Source organism: Aythya fuligula, chromosome 5, assembly GCF_009819795.1.
Source record: "Aythya fuligula isolate bAytFul2 chromosome 5, bAytFul2.pri, whole genome shotgun sequence".
NCBI classification, from domain to species: Eukaryota; Metazoa; Chordata; class Aves; order Anseriformes; family Anatidae; genus Aythya; species Aythya fuligula.
The window spans coordinates 35,387,304-35,409,003 of NC_045563.1; the positions used below are offsets into that span (position 1 = coordinate 35,387,304).

Here is a 21,700-nt window from a genome sequence, read left to right on the forward strand (position 1 = left end):
GCAATCAGAAACACCTTGCTTGGCCTTTGTGGAGCTACCAGAGTCCACTGCAATGCACAAGCAGGTGAACCAAGCTCACCTTCCACCTTTACCAGCTATCCTATTGTGGCAGACACTGTCTCCGAGACAATCACAGCTGGGCCTGAAGGTCTATCTTTGCTTTGTATTTGTTTCCATGAACCCAAAGAGATGAGTTGAAGACATCAGTCAGCATAAAAATCCTCTGAAATAAAATTAACCCAAGGAGCTAAAATTGCAGTTGAACTGCAAGAGCTCTGGCGTGATTTCATCAACTCCCCTTTGAATGGCAATTACATTGTGAACAGATAGGTTCAAACCTAAATCCTCAGTGTCTTCTTCTGATTAAATACTCATTGCCTAAACATCCATCTTATTCTCAGTACTTCTACTTATCTATTTAATCAATTCCCCCATTATTCACCTATCTTCTTTAGTCTGCATTTTACCTTTTTTTTTTTTTTTTTTTTTCAGGTAATGTAAATTTACAGGAGTTCTAGTTCACTACAACAGCAAAGCAAAAACAAAAACAAAATAAAAACCCCACAACATCTTAGCCAGAATGTGTTTATACTCCTGTGTTTCTCAGCTTTAAAAAGAACATTTACGTTGTCTTATATTCACAGGGGATTGCCTTGAGACTCTGCGTACATTCCTTCTACATGGGCCCCAAGGAGCAGGATTGCATTCAGGAAAATATAGTATTTGTTGCTGGTTTGAAAAATTCATTACCTAACCTTGTATAAATGGTCCTCAACATCTCCCCTGAGACGGAAATATTTTGTTAGTGGAGTATTTTGAAGAACTGCCTTTGAATGAAAATTTAAAGAAAATATAAGAACAAGGATTCTTTTCTTTTGTTGTTGGTTTTACTACATGCTTTTGATAAAGAATATTTTAAGGAGAATATCTTATAATTGTGTCCCTAGTAATATTTGCCAAATGATCCCTTCTTCCTTTGTCCTTTTTTAGCCTTTATAAAATGACATTTTCACTTTTTCAGAAGGTTATGCAGCTTTATCCTGGCTTGTAAAAGTTTTTCACAGATTATCTGTTTTCCTAAAGGCATTTTCTGTATACAGTTTATCTGTAAAATTTCCCTGATAAATCTAGGGCCCTTAGGAGGGAAGGATTAAGCTCACTGCATTGCTTACTGTCCTATCATTATTCTAAGGCATTGTCTGCTAGACAAGTTTCTAGTCGTGTTGGAGTGAGATGCTGCATTTGGGGTTTGGCTGGGGAGATACAATTAGTTATAAAGGAATAAATGATAGAACAAGAGTATTAATCAGCATTTTGATATGATATCAACCATTCTGTAAATATGACAGACTGTTGTGACAGGGAGTAGAGAGCCCAACTGAACTTTATAGCACTCTTTCATCTTTGCTTTCTTTGAGACATGGCTCCAGCTCACTGCGCCTTGCAGACTTGTAAATTTTCAAACATCTGTTCCCAGAGGAGTATTAGCCTGTTATAACTGATAGATTCAAAGAAAATATCATTTGCCCAGCTTGAATAGATATCCTCAAAGTCACTTCCAACTGTGCCTCTCCTTTTTCTTACAAGTGAGCAGTGACAATGTGATAGTGGAATATCACGGTAAAACTGAGAGTTTTATTAGCAGTAGTTCTGTACAATCAAAAACAAACCTGTGCATCTTCATATGTGTATCTCCCTGGGTCTTTGACATTTTGGCTTGTTTTCTCATAGCTATGGGAATCCAGGTTGATAGCACTCTGGGCCCCAGGAGCTAGGAACTCTTGCCAGATTTCCTCCACTCTGGTGGTCACATCCTGTAGAGGTTGTTTTTTCAGATCTTGGACAGCCAACCAAAACCTGTAATGGACAAAAATTGAAAGTGGAAAGAAGAGAAAAAGAGAGATATAAGTAAGACTGCAGATAAGCCTGGGCAGAGTCCAAAATGACAAAGCCTAACCCAGTATCTAGCTGAATTCACAGAAGACTCTCCCTTTAGCATGACTTCAGGGGAAGGTGTGATAGACTTTACACCAAGCCATTATAACGTGGCAAAGATAAGAAAAGTGACTTTAAGAAGTGATACATTTCTTATTCAAACCATTCCTGCAGAAGTGTGACATTAGGCACACAAACAGGAAACCTCCGGAGCTCATGCAGCTGGAGTGGGCTCTGCCTCCTGCCGCCCCGCTGCAATCTGCTGGTAATTTCTGCCTGCAGGATCTGTCGTCTGGCAGGGATGCAAAATGCAGAACAAACTTAATATTCATATCATTTCCAGGGTGAAGTAGCACTGGCACTTAGAGAAATCTTTTGTTTTGTTTGAGATTTGTAAACTGACCTGCATTCAGATGGATGCCACAGGAAGAGATGAAAACAGAACCAAGTTATGCCCATGCCATTGCCCTCTGTAGGAAGAGCCAAGGTTGCTACTTGTTGAGGGCATCTGAAAGTGTTGCACAACCTTGAAAAACCCATGTCCCCCACTTGTCATTATGGGAGACTACTAAACCAGCTGAACTTTTAGCTGAAAGCCTATTTTCCCATCCCAAATTATATAATGGTGCCAGCCTGCTATCACTGAGGCAGATGCTGGTAGGAGGACAAAACTGCCTCTCCTAAAGCAAAACCCTCCTGGCAATGAGGACGGCTGGAAGAGCCAGCAGCCTGGTGGCTCCCGTGCTCCTTCGGTCTCCTGATCAGCTGCCGGCAGGGTTTCCTGGTGCTCTGTGTAACTGCCGCAGAAACACGGGTACGTGTTTAGCCTCATCCCATTCCTGCTATACATACAAAGTGCCTGTTTAGGGAAAAAACAACAACAAAAAAACACAACTGATGACATGAATACTGCATACAAGGCCAGGCTGAGTCCTCCTTGCCCACTCCCTGCTCCTGCCCTGCCAGGCAGCTGTGTGACAGAGGCAAGGATGCTCGCAATACCCACGTCCCTGCTGCTGTCAGACCAGCCCTGTCCTGTGCACTCCCCCTGTCGCTGCCGTCCCTCTCTGTCACCCAGGCGAGGTACTTAATCCACCCCTGGAGCATGTGATGTCCTGCCTCGCTACACCTTATTATTTGAACACGGTGACACCCCCAGCTATCACATGCTCACTAAGAGTGGCGCTCACAGTGAAAACCTGACACCGTACGCGGCTGTCTTTCCATTACAAATATTTTACCGTTCAATTTCAGATGTGAGGGTAACAAGCGAACACAGAAAAGGCATGGAGAAGAAAGATGCTAATCAACCCAGAGTAGCTGGGACATTTCAGACAAACACTTGGCTAGACGGAAAATTTTCTGCTGGCGTATCTTCTGCCCTGGGAGCCTGGGAGGCGGGCAGGCAAAGCATGCTTGCGGGAGAAGTGGGCGCGCCGCGAGGTGACAGCTTGCCAGCACAGGAGCACCATCCATTTTAATAACCACTTGGCTCAATCTGAAAACCACCCAACCAAACCAACCTGACGCTAACAAGAACGAGCTCTTCCTACTGCAAGCAATTGTGAATTCGTGCCCAAGGCTGGATGGCCTCTTCAAGGCGAAGGGGAGTTTTGTCTCGGTAAAAATTTCAAAGCTGCTCGCTAGAGCTGGTATCTGGAAATCAAGGAACATCAAAGAGGGGTACCCAGCCCCACAGCCACAACTGCCAGGCAAATTCTCTGCCAGGAGAAACCACCCCAAACCCAGTGCATAAGCCGGGCTTCCTATGAGATTTCTAGAGCATTTTCAAGGGAGCGATGGGTATTTCTGCCCAGGAAGGATGCAGACACACCAACAGCTGCCCTGGAATTTGTGTTCAAAGTGCAAATGCACTCCCTCAGTCAGTCCTGCAAATTTTGGGGCACAAGCCCAGCCCCATGCCCATGAGCTGGCAGTAGAAGATACCACACTGGCTCCCCATTTCCCCTGGGAGGTGCCAGAGCTGATCTGCAGCAGTCACCCTGTGCAGGGGAGGGGGAAGATGCCCACCCACATCCTCCCTGCAGGTGTCCTGGGGAGAGCAGGACCAGCACGAGGTGTGTGCGCTGAGGGGAGGGCAGCATTGATCCCAGGCTCTCTGCCCTTTACAAAGCAGCACATTAGAGCTGGAGAAGGCTGGCAATAAGGCATTCCAAACCGTTGTCAGAGGCACAAAGCATTCTAGCCTCATCCAGCATGTAATTAAGCTGCTGTCACTTGCAGGAGATTTCCTGTAATGGTGCTTTACCCCGTGCAGCCTCCTTAAGGCACAGAGAGCTCCCGAACCTCCTGCCTGCTCTGCCTCTCCACGGGGTGCTGCGGGGGTGCTCCATCGCTGTGGGCAGTTTGCAGATGGCCCTTGGCAAAAAGACAGCTGGGGAAGCACTGGGGCTGCTCCCGAGGTACGGTGCAAAACAAAAATGAATTTTAAAACCTCATAAGACACAAAATATGGATGACTCTGGAGACTGGGGAGAGACTGTGGGGAGAGACATTAGGACAGTGTTGTGACCCCATCCTGGGGCAGGATGCAACACCCCTGGTTTGACAGCAAAGTCACTGAGTGACTGGCAGAGTTTGAAACATGACCACGCTCCCCTCTCCTTGCCTCAGTAGCCCATCTTGCATCTCTCACCTTTCACAGCCTTGTTCTCACTTCACTTCAGTAAGAGAAAAACCATCATTTTAACTGCACAGCTGGGGGTGGGGGGGAATGTAGGTAGGTAATACGCACAAATCAACAGGAGGTTCAGACAGGGGAGGCGCTTACACCCTTGGATAGCTTGATGGCCAGATCCTTGGCATGGGGAGTGTAGGGTGGCTGAGACCTGTCCTCATCAGCGCTGGGGGTAGGTAGTGAGGCTGTGTGCTAGTGGCCAGCAGAGCCCTGGGCCATCGCTGCTGCAGCACGTCCAAGCAGCCTGCAGAGTTGGGGCGAAGGAGAGCAAGCTGCCTGCTGCCCAGCTACCTCCCCCTCCTCCTAGCGAGGCTGTGCACCCCACTTCCAAACGGCAAGCTCCTCGTACTGCTGCCTTTTTGTTTGCCGGGTGAGGACACGGCTCTCCAAACTCCGGGATGTCCCGGCTCCCACAGCTCGGGATGCCCTCCGGGACGCGCAGCGCACAAGAAGCCAAGGCTCACAAGCCACAGCCGGCGCGGAGAGATGCGGCCACCTCGCTCCTGCCTCCCAGCCGAGTGTGTGCGATTTCCCAGGGCAAAGCAGCGCGCAAGCTGCTCGCACCGGGGATGCTTCCCTCGGCCGTGGAGCGCCCGTGCCGCCTGGCGGCCGGCGGGGACCCAAACTCCGCTCCCCGGGCACCGGCACCGGGCGCTGCCGGCAGCGGGGGCAGGCAGCGAGGGCTGCCCACCTCAACTCACCCTACAGCGAGCGCTTGGGATGGCTTTTGGAGCAGTTAGGAACTCTCTGCGTAACTGGTTTGGGTTTGGAGAAGCTTTGTAGAAGATTTTTTTTTTTTCTTCCTAGGTCTGCTTTCCCCAGTGTCTCAGAATTTCATTTCCTGATGAAAACTAAAGAAAAAAAACAATCTGGCAACAAGTTTCAGCCATTAGGTGTCCTATAAGATACAAACGCTTTCTGCAGATAAAATTGTTTCCCAGCTAACTCCACGTGCAACATGTGTTCACAATAACACGCAAACCGCCTGCCCTGCTATATTGCAGGCTTTGCAGTACGCCCTATAAAGGATCATGTGTTCTCTGTTTGGGCCCATAAACAGGTGTGCAGTCTCCTTTCCCTTTGGGTAAAATTAGCATATCCCATATTCCCACCTAGCTTTCTCTTTCCAGCTGACACTCTTTGAAGCTGGAAAAAATCAATCCACCGGTTAGATGAACATCTCAGCTATCTCAAGGTGTCTCAGGAGATTTCCAGGTCATAAAAAATGTATAGAACTCTCCGTTGACTTTTTTTTTTTTTTTTTAATTGAAGCTTGGCATATTCTCTGCTATAGTTTGGGTACTTCAAAAATCAACAGAGGCAAAACACATTGTAGATGAAAGATGGCAATACAGACAGAAGAGAGCAAGAAAAAGAGTTGAAACAAAAACAGAACATAAAATATCCAACTGCCTGACTTTTCTGCTCTCACATAAATAATGGACAGCCAGTAACTAAGTAAGTTGCAGGGCTCAGCCAAGCCCAGGAGACTGGTGGACATGATCCTGCAAGTTTATTACAACACAGAAACACAGCTGGAAGGAGACCTCGGAGGTCACTGAGTCGAGTGTGCTGCTATCTCAGGCAGTGCCTCTCTTGAGACCCCCACCAGGACCAATTTTTCTTGGCTAGGAAGACACGGAAATACCCCACCACAATCAAGCCTGTGATTTTGGACTTGCACCACTGGGAATAAAAGCAAAATTTGGTCCCTTTGCTGCACCACTGAGTTACATTCAAGACACTCTCAGTTGCATACTTTATGAAATCCCTTTTCTAGCACTACCAGGAATTGCTAGGTTTTCCAGCAACCACTTCCACAGATCTGTCTTGAGGATAGCCCAGTGGCCTACAGGACTGCTGCCAACATTAATGAAGATCCTCCTGACATTCACAAGGAAGAATATGTTCCCACTGTGCCAATTCCCATATTTCTGGATAGTTACTGGGAAGAGGGTCCAAAAGTATTTTTTCCAGCAAGTGCTGTGCTCTCAGAAAGTTCCTTACAGCTTCCAAGAATTTGGGTGGGATACATTGCACTTAGCTATAGAAGCCTACCATGCAGACATTTTAATTTCAATTAGTGTCAGGCTTATAGATGGTAGAGAAAGATGGGAGCTTTCCTGTGTAATTTAGTTGCTTATCATTTTGTTTCCACTTAAAGATAAACCTTCCATTTAAAGATTCCACTTTCCCTGCTAATTTACTGACTTCTCTTCAGCTTCTCTCACTTGAAAAGGAGACTTGGTAGTGGATGGTGTAGAAGGTTTATGCTTCTAAGCTGACTACTTAGGTGAGATAGATCCCAGCCTTGCTGTTGGGCATAAATTAATCCTTACTTGCATGTTTAAGCATCCAGCAGTTATTTTCCTTTCTACTACACACTCTTAATAGGAATTCAGGAGTTTTCTCTGCCACACCTGGGCCTTAGGGAGCCACCTTTTACTTCTCAACACTGTTAACAATCCATCCTATTCCAGTTTACTTTATGACTGCTTGTGCCTTTACGTCCTGTTAATTATTATTTACAGCCCTAAGCAGGTTTACTAATACTGATCCAGTATTAGGTCATAATGACACCACATTAGCCAACACCGTGATAATGATACCGTAAGAATGATCGTAATGGTACCATATTAACCAATAATGATACCAGAATCTTCCAAAAAGGATGTGGGATTTAACCTCTTTATCACAGCCCACTAATTTGCAGCCTCCCATTGCTACAAGCTTTCTCATAACCAAAAAGAATGCACATCTGCAGGAGGAACAGCCCTGATTGACCACAAAAGGCAAATGCTTACTTGGTAATAATGAAAATTCCTCCATTTGTTTGAGTAGGATGAGCCTGGGGGACACCCGCCAGTGGTAAAACCTGATGGATTTCATTAGTGCAACCCCACACATATTTCAGAAAAACCATTTGAGGAGTATTTCAATACAGTATCTTAATTTTGCACTTCATCGCTATGATTTAATTGCAAATGAGCACCTCTGTACATAAGTGCAGTAAGTATATACAAGTTCAGTACCTGTTCAGCCACACAATGTCAAGTTCATTTATGTAATTTAGTAACACTCCCTTGTTTATCTTCAAAGTAACTTTTGGGTTTTTAAAAATGACAAACATTAAAGTGCATTGATTTTTCATTGTTTTGTGACTGGCATGCTTTCCGTATTTCTCCCTGGGCAAGCAAATAGGATAAATATGACAAGTCAGTTCCAATGTCATTTAAAGTCACTTTCTGGGGAATTTCACTTTCAGATCTTACAGGCTAGCAGACTGCAATAAAATGGCAATTCTTCACATGCTTTACTAATGCGTATGATTGTTGAAGTGAAAGAAGTTTAACAAAACATAAAGTGAAAGCCTGTTCACTTGAGTTCTTAGCTGGTGTAAAGTGAGAGCAGCATCAAACCTTCTCATTACAGCAGCAGCACTAAACCCAACTGCATGTTCAGCTGATAGCAGATTTCCTCCATTGCCTAAGCACGATTCTGATTCCACTAAGTGGGAGTGCTCTGGCTGTGTCTGCCAACGAGCGCTAGGACTACTGGAATGGGACTGGGCCCTCACTGGGCCCTCTGCCCATCCATGTGCAGAGATGGCACCAGGGAACCACAACATGGCCTCAGGGATTCAACTCAGGCTGTGTAAAAAAGTGTTTTTTACTGAACACTACAATATCTAGGGCAGTCAAATGACATTGCTGCTGGGCCCTTCCCTGTCTTCCAGACTAACAAAGTGCAGGTGAAGACCACTGCAGTTCTCTGTGAAGTGCCTCTACGCTGCTGTTAAGGGAAGAGGGTAAGGATCCCACATGCACAAGACACACTGACCCCACGCCAACTCAAACCCTCATCCTTCAGCACAGGTCAGTGGCTGCAGCCTACCCTGGTGCCAACCACAAACCAGGTGGCTGTATGTAGGTAGGGCTGTGGGTTTAGCTCAGGATCTATTGGGGGTATCTAGCTGGACCTCTCTTTTTCTGTCAACATGAGAAGATACCTGGCATCAATAAGGGAAAATGCCTTACTGTGTTACTTCTTAGTTACACAGGGGTTCACTGGTGAATCCTAAGGCACAGGTTAGGTGTGAGTTTAGCCTCTAGTTTTGTATCTGGAAGGGCTAAAGAGGCATGCATAATCTGCTACACCAGAACAAAATGTGCTTTTGGTGCTCCCAATATTTTTTAGTTATTAAATCTTCGGTGGGGCTGTATTTTAGGGTAATATATTAAGGCCAGATATTGGGTTTAAAACAGTGTTACCAACAAGGCTGGGGGGGCTGCATTTTCTAGCATTTCACCCACACGAGACATTATGATTAGCCCCATTTGTTTACTTTAAGTTAGAAAAGGTTTCACCTGAGGTTTTCTGAGCTGAATTCTGATTCCAGGAAGCGAAGGAACTGGTCTCGTCCTACTGGGTCCTTCAGCACCTCATCCATGGAGAAACCCCATCTTTTCACACGCTGCTGACTAGGTTCTTTGCTGTTTGTAGAGAGAAAGGAAAAACAGATGGAATGTGCATTTCTGCCTGCTGTCCAAGCAGCTGCTGCTGTTTCTGCTAAGCAGCAAAGGGAGGAAGATTGTCAGACGAGGAGATGGTGGTGGCTTTTTCCTCAAGATTTTGCAGAAATACAATTTATCAAATAACATATAAAAAGAAGCTATAAAGGTCATGGTTAAGGCAGTTGTATTATCTGGGTGCTGCTTATATGGCAAAACGAGAGAGACGATGAATGATATTATTTTCTGTGACATTTCCTGTACGTTTCACATAAAGAACAATTTCTTCTATGTCGAAGCAGAGATTTGCCAGCAGTGCTCTCTGGGTCATTGGTGAGCTCCAGCGCATCTCCTTGTGCCCCACACAGCACTGGCTGGTCACTTGGAACTGGTTTCAGATTTTCAGTTGCACATTTGCATTAAAAAAGCAGTTTCACTAAAAAGCAGAGAGGACAAGGGTTCTAAAAATGATTACTGGTTTGTGGTCTTTTATTTTTCAGTGCCTCTGATTTTTGGATGCCTGAGTCTCTGAGACTAAAAAGCACCCCTGTCCTCCCCTCCATGATAATCAGACACCATTTTGTGTCTCAGCTGGGACACTGAGATGCAGAGGCACCCAAAATGACTTACAACCTTTCTGCTACATTATTTCTTAATACAACCCTACTTACATAAGCTGTTGTTTGGATTGCCAGACATGTTGCAGAGATGCCTATGGGGAGAGGCAGTGCCTGGGAATCACAATGAGGATCCTACAAGACAGTCTGCATCAGAGTGCAATCTGGATTCACAAAGTGTTTGAAAGCTTCTGGTATGATGGCGTCATACTACGAGACAACCACTAAAACACAGCTCAGCTGCTCACATTTGTGACAGTGGAGCCATTGTAAACAGTACGTATCTATTAAACTGCATGTCTTGTCATGTCCACAGCAATTCCTAATCCGGGAGCCTTAAGGGACGGTGGCGATCTGTGCTGAAGACAAATAAGCCACAGGGGTAAATAAAATGCCCACTTTGATTTCCTGTTGGTATAAAGACTAAGCAACATTGATGGGCACGTCCTCGCTCGAGGCACAGAGCGCTGAGGCTGGCTCCTCCTCTCCTGCGTGAGCCAGCCTGGACATGGGGACACGAGAGCCGCGCTGGTGCACAGCTACGCACCAGCCAAGTCCAGGGAACTTCCTGCTGAACACAGGGATCAGCAGCTGCTCTGCTTGCCACTGCACAAACTGAAAAGGCCAAAGGGCTGTCTAAATCCGAAGGCTTTCCAAGGCATTTCCCCAGTGCCACGAAGGATAAGCTGCAGTGGCACAGAGCTGTCCCTGCTCAGAAGCTGCCTTTGCCATCAGAAGGGAGAGGGGTTTTGTGCTCCTGAATGAGGGCTCTGCCCTCCTCACTGAGGAAACAGCCTTGCAGGCAGCACAAGGGCTACCGTAGCTCCTGGGGTCCATTTAATTATTCATGCAAGTTGTAACTAGATGCAGATGCATGGAGGTCTCTTACAATAGGAAATAAAATAGAAATACAGAGATGTTTGTTCTCCTGTCTCTCAACAATATATTTTCTCTTTTCACCAGCAGGAGAATCATCTTCCTTAACTCTGAAATCATAGCAGAAGCCATGCATCTACTTTATATTCCCACAAAGGTCATGACACTGGGTAAATTGTATTCCTCAGGGACACAAAAATATTTTCTGGGATTTCTGGCTACCTCAGAAGACCCAGAAGTAATGGATGCCTGGATTATGTTGTAGGTAGGGTTTCTCCAGAGAAGTATTTTGCTCAAGTTGTATCTGTTCCTAACCCTGCTAGGGAGGATGGAGAAAATGAGAAACTGACTAAAAAGGAAATCCAAAATATTGAATTTATGTAAAAGGAGGCATAGATAAGGGAACTAATTACCAACTTCTGTGACCTTCAGAGAAGCAGGTGACAACACCTTTCACATCCCAGATCACATGGGTTTTACACAGAGAAATAACTTGCCCTTTTCCTGGAACACTGATTCACTATGAATTGGCTCCCTTAGGCTACCAGCATCTTAAAATTTACATTATTATTCAAGTACAGAGAGAATTAGATTTGGTATTTTCAAAGATTTGCTAAAGGGAGCTCCCAGTTCAGTTCAACAATGGCAGCTCAACAGCAGGAGAAGCTGCTGAGCACTTGCAGTAGTCAGCCAAAGAACGCATGAGTGAGCAGCGAAGGTGATAGGGAGCGTGGTGAATCAGAGCAACTTACTACACACCCGGAGCTCATCTTGCTTTAGGCTTATGCTAAAGGCCTAAGAAGCCATAAGCAAGCACTGTCCTGAATCAAATGAAACCAGGTAGCGCTTTTCAGGTACCCTGTTCTCTTGCATGCTGCTGGACACAGAAACAGGTTGACCTTACCCATGCTAACCCAGTAGATTAGTTGGGCTTTGACAAACCCTAGGTTTCATCCAAGTCTGCTGTCATATAGCTGCAAGACAGAGAAGCAGACGGGACAATTCCAGTCCTGCTACAAGGACTGCAGATAGTTACTGATGGCAAGACAGAGAGGCTGGCTAGATTTCTCTTGCAACAGCATCACATGGGCAAAACGTGATCTAAATCGCAGCACTGTGCTTGTTTTGTTTTTTTTGGAGAAACTCTCTAGGGTGCAAGGCAGTGGAGGTCCTACACTCTTCCTCTTCCTTTTCATCTCCAACATTACACACCATAACAGAGACAAGCCAGTTTGTTCACTAAGGTGAGGTGAGGCCCAAACTCACTTTGTCATTCTATTATCGTTCTGACATGCCAAGTTTCATACATACATTGTGAGCTGCACTGATCTGGCGCCTGTACCTAACCTACCTCTGTGCAGTGGGTATGGCCACTACTCCAACCCTTCCTGTCCTGCCAGTGGAGTCTTGCACGGGGTCCCAGGACTGGGGGAGGACCTGAGAGCTGGCTCTCAAGTGTCCCAGGAGGTGCGCTGGAACAAGCATCTCTGAGCAGTACTGTATATCCACGGGCTCTCACAGTATAGTCCCTGCATGTCCTTGATGGGCATGAGAACACCCATTACCTGATTTACTGAGTAGTGCACATCAAGTCACATGGAAGTGGAAGGGCTGTATAATCCACTGAAGAAGTAATAGAGTATAAGCTTCTGTTTAAACTTGAGCTATGTGAGTATCTGGTGAAGTTACAGATGTCCAACTTCCTATCCTGTGGGAAGAGCGTACAAATAAAATTGCAAGACAACTCTAATATTACTTAAAACTGCCAATTCTTACCTCATTTCAATGTCCCACAAGGCTGCATCATCACTTATCCAGGGATTGGAAGGCTCAGCAGGAGTTATAAAGGGGTCATATTCCACATACTGCTCTGTGTAGGCTATTAAACTGACATATTAAAAATAAATAAATAAAAATCAGTGCCTGAATACTCAGTCACATGTCAGAGCTATAGATTTTTTTTCCCTTTTTCGTGATTTTTTTTTCCTTTTTTCCTTGCTTGGATCATTCAGTTTCTCAGCACCCACAGGATTCCCTTTTCCCAGGGAGGGTGTATGCAACGATTTCACCCACAAATTCACTACAGCATTTTCCTCAAGCTTGGCCCTGTCAAGATGCTGACAAGAAGCTTGATGTGGCAGCAACTGAATTGATATGTTAGGACTTTGTGCAGGGAGCAACATGACTACGAAGCATGTGTCCTCTTCATTTGTTGCATGCTGCTACTGCCTCTTACCCCCTTTTTATTTTTTTTGCAAAGACTTCTGCACCCACTTACCTTTATGCATTGTGAATAACTCATCAAAATAGAATACACATACACCTGTGAAGGATCACAGTCCTGAGTGTCAGATCTTCACCCTATAGGTTGTTTTGTCATGTTGGTATACTATTTAGCATAAAGACTCAATTGCAATATACTTCAATGGTAGTTTACAATAATTAATTTAAACATGTAGTAACTTATATAGATATTGGAAAACCACCTAGCATTTACACTAGGTTTGCTTTGTGCCTAGTTAGTTAAGAAATACAGGCTCTCATCCCAAGAGCTTCCTGGGAAAAAGGCTGTGCTTGAACAGGCGACTCAGGCATTCCACTGGGGTTGGGACCTGGGGGCAATTTTACAAAAGGTAGATGGCATACATGAAAGAATCAAAAGAAATTTGTCCTAGCCTACATGTGAAATACTCTGAGGCACTTTTTCATTTTTCTGTCTCTGTCTGACAACTAATTAAATAAGTTAATTGAGTCTCACCATACTGAACAACTAATCTACTTTCACTGTGATTGTCCATGGTCACTTTACCTCTGGTCTTCCACATCTCAAAAAGGCAAGAGCACGAAAAGACCCCATGAAACAAAGGGCCACAAAAGGCAGAAAGTTTCCCTGACCTGCTCTGCAGTAATTATTTCTTTTTGTTTGTCCTAGCTCGTATCATGAGGCATTAAAATCATACACTTTTGTAACCACAGCAGGTTCCCATTGCCCCTCAGGGCACTCAGGGCTGTCTCATCTCATTTCATTAATTACATTTCATGACTGCTGTGGGTCAAGGGTTGGAGGAGAGAGCAGCGTCCAATTTCAGAGAGCAGCAATTCCTGAGACATCAATGAGAGAGAGGGTTGGTTTAAAAAACAAAAAACCAAAAAAACAACAACAAAAAGGATCAATCAGGAGGTATCTGCTGTGAAATTTTGAATTGCTCCTAATAAAATAATAAGGTGGCATCAGAGGTGCTAAGAAAAGTACCAGCAAAAATAAAAGGGGGAAAAAAAAGCTACATAAAATGAAAGAAGGGAGGATTTGCTAAACACATTTTGCTGATTCAGTATAATGACAGCAGCTGAATCATTGTCTCGTTGTCTAAACAAGGCTACAGTGGGAATCCTACGGGAAAGCATTTCTGCCAAAATGCAAACCTGGACTTTTGGCCTTTCAGGTGCTGCAATGTAATTCTGGCAGAAGAGATGGTGGTTAAGAGTTCGCTGAAGGGTGCAAAGCTTGCACTGAGAACCTGACTGCCTCGCAATCAGGGGGCCCTGCTAAGCCCTCACAATAATTTGGGGAAACTGTGAGAATAACAGAGATTTGTGACAGATTTTCAACTAGGGAGCTGAGATTACTTCCGGTAGGAAGATGCTCGGGTTTTCCCCAGCCATTTCTATAATGCCTCGTGTATTGGGATTGCAGCAACATTACCTGATGCAGTCAGGGAAAATAGTAGGTAGAATTTATTCACAGTTTTGCTCAAAAGTTGTCAAATCTCATCGCCAAATCCTAAACCTGACAGCATCCAGGTCTCCCAAGTGGGGAGAAAGGATGTGGAAGGAAGATAAACTGTTTCCCAGGTGCCTGGAGCAGGGGTGCCTCTGGATGAGGGATGCCTCTGGCCCAAAAGCTGGGCCCAGCCTGAAAAGTGCCTTGCTAGTAACAACACCTCCTTAATCAACAGATCTGCTCATGGAGTGTGCATTTAATGTTTTGGATGCAGCTTTCAGTCCACACAGGTTTAATTTCAGGCAACAGATCAACTTAGGCTATCTAAACTCATTTCCCCCCACCCATCCCCACCACTGCCGAGCTGCTTGACCCATCAGTCCAATCCCACCCCTTCCTTCCTGCTCCCTGACCATCCACCTCCAGGCTGCCCTCCCGGCTGCTCCTCATGCCAAGCCCTGCAACACTACAGCATCACTGCCACCCACAGCCACTGCATAAAGAGCCCCAAGCCCTTCCAGACCAGGACAATTATTTTCTGTCCAGTTTTATTGAAAATAAATGGATTTTTTTTATTTTTTTTTGTCACTGACATTTGTAAAATCAGTATAACTTGAACAACAGGTTCAAGTTATATCGGTCCTGCCATGTGGACAGGACCTGATGTTCAGAAGTCAGTGAGTTTTAGTGAGCCCCTCTTATTGAAAAAATACCTACCTAGAAAAAATTCAAGCAAAACACAACCGCTTGCCTGCAAATTACCAGCCTGGAAATTATTAGTCTCAGTATATTAAGGTCTCTGTAAGTGAATTCAATACAAAAATGACATTTTCAGTAAAGGAAAAATTTATCAGAACAGAACCAAAAAGCCGAAAACATAAATATGGATGCACTACATTCAATAGAACAAAATAGTGTATGCGGGATTTCAGAAAGCCTCTGAATATTTCCTTTTTAACTGGATAAATTTTCATTTAAATTGTTAAACTTTATGAGCTACTAGGAACTTACTGTTGAGCTCTTGCTATATAATTTGCCTAGTGCAGTGTACACATCGTAATTACAGGAGTAGGCATGGCAGAACACAAAATTTTATAGGGTAATGTCATTTTAATTTGTTTAAATAAAAAATCTTTTGTTATTTCTCCATAAGAAATCAGCCCTTATCACGCCCATCACGTTCAAGACTGTTTTACTCTAAAAGCAGTTACTGAAAACCGTGCTGATCCCCACATCTGTCTTAACGATTTTACTGCAAATGTGCAGAACTAACAAGTATCTATCTGAGTAAAGGAGCAGTCATCCTCAGGAAGCTAAATCTGAGCTTGTTCTTTACTTGTTCATAGTTTCCTATCAGGACTAAATTTTCTGCAAGCCAAATTGTGCCTTGATTTGCCTCTGTGAGAAATCTACTTCTATAAAACCCTGCCTTGGGTAGTCCAGATACCAACCTAGTACTTTCCATAGGGTTTCATGCGAGTAAGCGAGAGCAGAAACTGGCCCTACAACCCCGGTAGGAATAAACTCCAGTATGCATATGAACACCACACACAGCAAGATGCAAACACAGTACCAGTCTAACAGGAGATGAATAAAGGAAAAATGGATGTTTTTGAACTGAAAGAGGAAAGACTTTTCTGTAAATGAGCTCTAGGCTTGTGAAGGGGTGGGAAACAAAAGCCCAGCAACGGTTCTTTCCTTTGTGAGTCATTTCTTTTGCTTTTACAGTACACCATGCTCATTTTTCACCCATTTTTTTCTGCCTTCGGTGGCAGAAGGGTGAATGCCAAGTGTCAGTGGTCAGCAGACAGGCAGTATGGTTGAGCAACGAGGGAGAAGGATTTGCTGCACAGAAATGGGACCAGACTTTGTGTGTTCCTGCCCACTTGCTGTTTCTGGAAATGGCAGTTTTGAGATGAGGAAGTAATGGGAAATAATGAAAATGGCTACACTCACCTTTCTGCTACTTTGGACATCTTTAAACAATGCCTGTCTATCTGCAGGTTCAGAAAAGTTATCTGAGGAGAGAGATGACAAGGACATTAAGAATCCGGGAACTCCACAGCATGCATTGATCATATCCCAACCCACTATTGATTTCTCATTCCAAACAGCTTGAAAGTAACTCAAAAAGAAATGAGACCCTTCCCTAGGTAGTAGAAGCAGCTTATTAGCTGCTTCCATCAGGAGGCTCAATTTCATGTGGCGAAGTCCCTGAGGGGAGCTTCCCAAGAAATATTTAAAAGTAGGAAAGGCACATAGCTGGGGATGAGGCTGCTAGACAACTCAGGGTTCAATGTGATCCTCATTTTATAACACACACTTCCATCTCCCTAACCAAGAAAGTCATGGTTTTACAGTATGTTTGTACTGTGCTATAAACTAGCTCTTCACAATACTCTGCAGCCTATGTTGCCTACAATGGAAAAAGCTCAAGAAATGTAGTGTTCCAACTTAGTTCAGAAGATGACCCTAAAACTGGCAGCCTAAGAAACATGTCTAACTGCCTTTACTTAAATGCTGACCCATCGAATCTTGCCCATAGTTCAGTGAGTGCTGTTTGTTGCAGGAAAGCAATTCTGAAGAACTCTGTGAGCGGGGGCAAGGACACACAAGTTGGCTGGCCATTCCTCAGAGTGATTCTTAGTTTTCATTCCTCACGGTGATTTTTCCCGGTTCCCCAAAAGCTTTGACAGTACAGCCTGTAACAGTCACGCACTGAAAGATGCTTTTCCTTGCCCACCCCCAGTCTGTGCTTTGAGCACGCTGGTTTCTTCCCTAGCCTTTGTCGATGTCCACTTTTCTGACATCCTCAGTGATCTGGAAATGAATCTGTCTACTCGCCCACAGACAGAGTAATACTAGAGTCAAAGGTCAGTACTGCCCATAACACGTATCATCACATCACTGCTCAATTAATGTGCATCTTTAAATATCTAATGCTTTACATAAAGCACATGAGGATCAAGCAGTTAAAAAACCAGTTGATTTTACTGATTTCTCAATACCATCTCAATGCTCCATCTCCCTGATAACAGCTGTCTGATTTTTCTAGATGCACTCAGTCTCAAGAGAGTTGCCACGTAGCCATCTTCTTACCTGTTTCCGGAAATCCTCTTTCGTAGTTTTGCGTACAGGTTGGGAGGGCACGTGTACGGGGCTTTGGGGCTGAGACTCCTCTGTAACCCCATACACTGACTGCAGGGAAGCAGTAAACAAACAGAAGAGATTATGGCCTTTTTCCCTGTTATGCAATGAGGAGAATTGCAGTACGCAAAACAGTAAGACAACAAGCCAACAATTTCCTACTGTGTATTTTCATGCAGGTCAACAATCATTCAGCCTGGAGCAAAACTGACAGATCTGACTGCGCTGCAGATGCCTGCACTTGGGACATCTGCAGGCATGCCAGCGGGATGCCTGGGGCTTCCTGCACGGCCTGCTTTCCAGCAAAACTCTCTCACCTGAGACCTTCCCATTATGTGTGAGGTGGCTACTCTGTGCTGCTGCAATCTATAGGTCTGTTTCACAGTAAGTAGAAAAAGATTTACCCTAAATATTAAGATGCAGATGATAATTTTTAGCAGCTCTGAGGGCTGCACCTGCCAATATTTGCAGGATGAACCCTGGGAATGATCACTGTGGTGAAATGAATGGAGAAAGAAAGGACTAGAACTCAATCACAGGACATTTTATTCCATTTGGTTGAATTTCTTGTCATAAAAAACTACACATTGAAGAAAGAGCTTAACCAAGTGTCTATAGGTAACCTACAGATTGACTTGTAGCCATTTGTTTTCTGGACAGAGACTTGCACCTAAAGTAATACCAAGTACCCTGTTGTTCAGTACTTCTGCTTTTTATTTAACATTCAAAAGAGACGTGAATAGCTCTTCTGCAATTTAACTACCAGGAATCTGGTGACACCTGATCACAGATTCCTAATCTGGTGTCACCTCTAGAACCAATATATATCTAGAAGCTAAGACTTGCTGGAAGTCAAAGGCACAAAAGCTGCTAATGATCAAGCCTTTGAAATGACTAAGACAGGTAAACAGCTCTGAAAAACCTATGCCCAAATGATTTCTGAAAAATGGTACCTAGGCACTTTTGCCAATTGATTTTAGTTTTATGGGAGTGCAAAGCCAGCAGACATTTGGGGCACAGAGTTTCTTATAACCTTCTCAGCTTTGCCAGTCACTCTGTCTGTACCTCTCAGTTGGTAATACTGCAATAGTAAATTCACCAATTAGATCAAAAATGAACTGACACTTGCAAACCACTTTTCGTTTCTGTTATGGAAGTCTGATATACTATAGGTGTTAAGTGTGATTTACATTAAAAATAAGGAAAACCAGAAACTCAAACTGACCTTTTTAACCTTCTGTGGGTTTTTCATACGACGACACTTTCTAATGTCCATTTCTGTGGTGTTTACGCAACCTGGCTGAAAAGAGATGGTTAAAAAAAGATGGTTATCATACTACTACTTCCTGTTTACAATCTATACGTTACCTTACCTTCCTAAAATATACAGTTAGATCTTGTCTGAAAGTCTTTCCTTAAGTTTGCATCCCATAAATTACGCTTGCTAAATAAGAGAGTGCAAATACCCAAAGTTGGCATCTCAGCATCAAATCCATTTGCTCATAACTTAATTTGCTCATAATCCATTTGGCACTAAGAGGAAATACCTCAGCTAAGAGAAGAGCTTTTCCTAGGAAGCCTGTGCCAAACCGGGTAAGCTGCTTTTCTTTTCATATGCACAAAAAACATCTTCAAAACTTCACATTTATCGTATATTTCTAAGTCAATAGTTCCATGCACGCACAAACCTAAAATGTCTGAAATAATCTTGTGGCAACTTGTTTTTAAATTGTGAGGAAAACCCATGTGGTGACTTTAAAGGCAATATCTTTGTGCAATTCATAGCACAGTGTTTACTAGCATTAAAACTTTCCTGTCCAAACCTGGAAAGCCTCATCATTTAAAAAGAGCTTTACCACAGGCCTGTGCACATCCCAGAATGCTCTCTCCTGGCTGTCCAAAATTTTCCTTTCTGTTTTATCCTTTTTCCTGTCGATTCTGAAAACAAAAGCATAAACATGAGTCACCACACAACTAATGTTTTCTTCCTTGTTATACTTCCTAGATGGGGTTTTGAACCCAACGACAAAAAACATTTTTTTGGTGTAGAAATGTCACACACTATCTTGCAAGGCCATGTGTCATGGACAAAATATGTCACTGATGTTTACTCCAATACATGTCAAGAAAAATTTTCCAATTAAAATGGAAAAATTAACCTTAGCATCTCTTTTTTTCTTTCTTTTTAATTTTTTCCCCCCCATCTGGTGAGGAAAACTCCCTTTCCTGACACACTGTCCCCAGATCTGTAAGTTCACATTTGGCTTTGGCTCTGCCAACACCACCTGGTCTGTACCTGTTGGCACCTCTTTACTCCGGGTGTAGGCCCACCTTGGGAGGCTCCGTTGCACCCAGTGGCACAACTGCTAAGACTTCAGACTCCTATGGGGCAGCTCTCCGAGGCATCACCTGCAGTGACAGCACAGGCAGCACTTGGGGCCACCTCGGGGATTCCAACAGCCTGGCTCTGCCTGTCCCGGTGCTGGCAGAGGGCAGGGTGCCAGCACCAAGGGACAGGAGCAGAACTTGCCGCACGGCGCTGTGCAAGCCAGCACTCATCCGAAGACACGTGATGGGGTTGGCACAGGCCTAACTCGGTAATTTCAGCCCTGATGCAGCCAGTACATCGGCTCACTCAAAGCGCACACATCAAAGGCCACTGGAGGTTGTTCAAAGCAGCTGTTCCCCTACCTCTCAGCAGCATCTAGCCATTCGCATCTGGTGCTTGGCTCTACGCATGAGCATAGCAAATCACCACCGGCTTGCAAAACCCGCCTGCAGAGAGACTAGATGAGATGCGGGAGGAGGAACTGCCCTCGCCTCCAGAGCAGATTTGAGAAGCTGTCAGTGTTCCTGTGCTGCCTTCCTGCACAGCTGCCACCGGGCATAATGAAAGCAGTGAGGGCAAAAAAAAAAACACACCACACAATCTAGAATTTCTGACCCTCAGGTTCTCCCTCTCCTGTTTTTCTCTTGGAGAAGCAGTAATCCCCAGCTGAGTCTGTGCTAGAAATGTATCAAGGGGATAGGAAATGGGGGACAAACTGAAGTTTCTGAGCACCCTTTCCCACCCCACAAAGACCTCGAGTCCTCCACAGTTACCTGTCCCTCTCTGAATAAGCTGAGATGAGAAACCAGCTCCTCATGAGCTCTGTCCCCACAGAAAAGACAGCAGCCACCAGACAGCAGTTGCTGTACTGAGCTGAGTAGCAAGCACGGACACCCAGCCCAAAACCACTTCTGAGCAGCCTTTGTGCCTAACCAAAGAGGAAGGTGAAGCCTTCTGCCTGCATCACCCTGCAGAGCACACGTGAAGTGGAGACGCTCTTCAGAGGCTCCAAGAATTGTCTACGTGGGTGCTTTGTGCTAGACCCAGATTCTTGGCTTCTGTCCCCAAACTTACTGATAACTCAGTGTTCCGCATTTCAAAATATGATAAAGACACAGCGTATCTAGAGGCTCTGTGGCTGCAGTTTTGGAGCACTACAACAAGTTTCCCTCATAAGGTGTTTTGCTTTGAAAATACTGCGTGGTCATTGATGTTCTCCTCACTTTGTGCTGTCCCTCATTTAGTGTGTACAACCTGAAGGTTGGTATACGAGTGGAAATCCTGTGTGCAGACAAAGATGTGGGAGCCAGAGCAGAACTTGATAACCAGAGAAAGGTTTCCAGGTGTTTTTGTTTTCTCTTTTAATTAATTTTCTGCCATGCGTTACACCATGAATTCCAACCCAACTTTTCTTCATGAAAAGATGAATAAGTAACGGTGACCATATTAAAAAAAAAAAAAACAAAACACACGGAATTTAAATGTCTTTTAGGTGATAATTTGTGCTGTAGACAGAATACAGAATTTTGTTTAGACTTAGATTTTATTTTTCCTCTTGGCAACAAACCTTTACATAACTGAAAGTACAATTGCTATTGTAACTTCTAATTTTCTCTTCTAAACAGAAAGCTGGTATTCTGTTCAGAAAAAAAATCCCTTAATTACCTTGTTATTTTGAGGATAATTATCATGTGATTAAATAGTGCGTAATTACAAGATGATTAAGCAAAGAATTAATCAAAATTCCAACGAGTTAATCAAAGATAGAGACCAATCCCTCAGCCACACCCTCAAGAAATATTATTCCTTAACTTTTTAGCACCTGATGCTGAAAGTGCAAATTCTTTCTAGTGACACAGACTGTCA

At 44.2% G+C, this 21,700-nt stretch overlaps 1 protein-coding gene across 5 annotated transcripts in view; it reads right to left on the reverse strand.

Annotated features, from left to right (window-relative positions):
- The window catches only part of RGS6 (regulator of G protein signaling 6), a 264,657-nt gene that overhangs the window by 37,095 nt on the left and 205,862 nt on the right, over positions 1–21,700 (reverse strand). For all 5 annotated transcript variants that reach the window (XM_032189517.1, XM_032189516.1, XM_032189518.1 and 2 more), the window contains 7 exons: positions 19,362–19,443; positions 18,731–18,805; positions 17,458–17,556; positions 16,315–16,376; positions 12,414–12,524; positions 9,001–9,126; positions 1,671–1,857 (listed from right to left, as the gene is read on the reverse strand). In XM_032189517.1, coding sequence (XP_032045408.1) covers positions 1,671–1,857; positions 9,001–9,126; positions 12,414–12,524; positions 16,315–16,376; positions 17,458–17,556; positions 18,731–18,805; positions 19,362–19,443 — 742 coding nt within the window. The remainder of the gene's footprint in view (positions 1–1,670; positions 1,858–9,000; positions 9,127–12,413; positions 12,525–16,314; positions 16,377–17,457; positions 17,557–18,730; positions 18,806–19,361; positions 19,444–21,700) is intronic.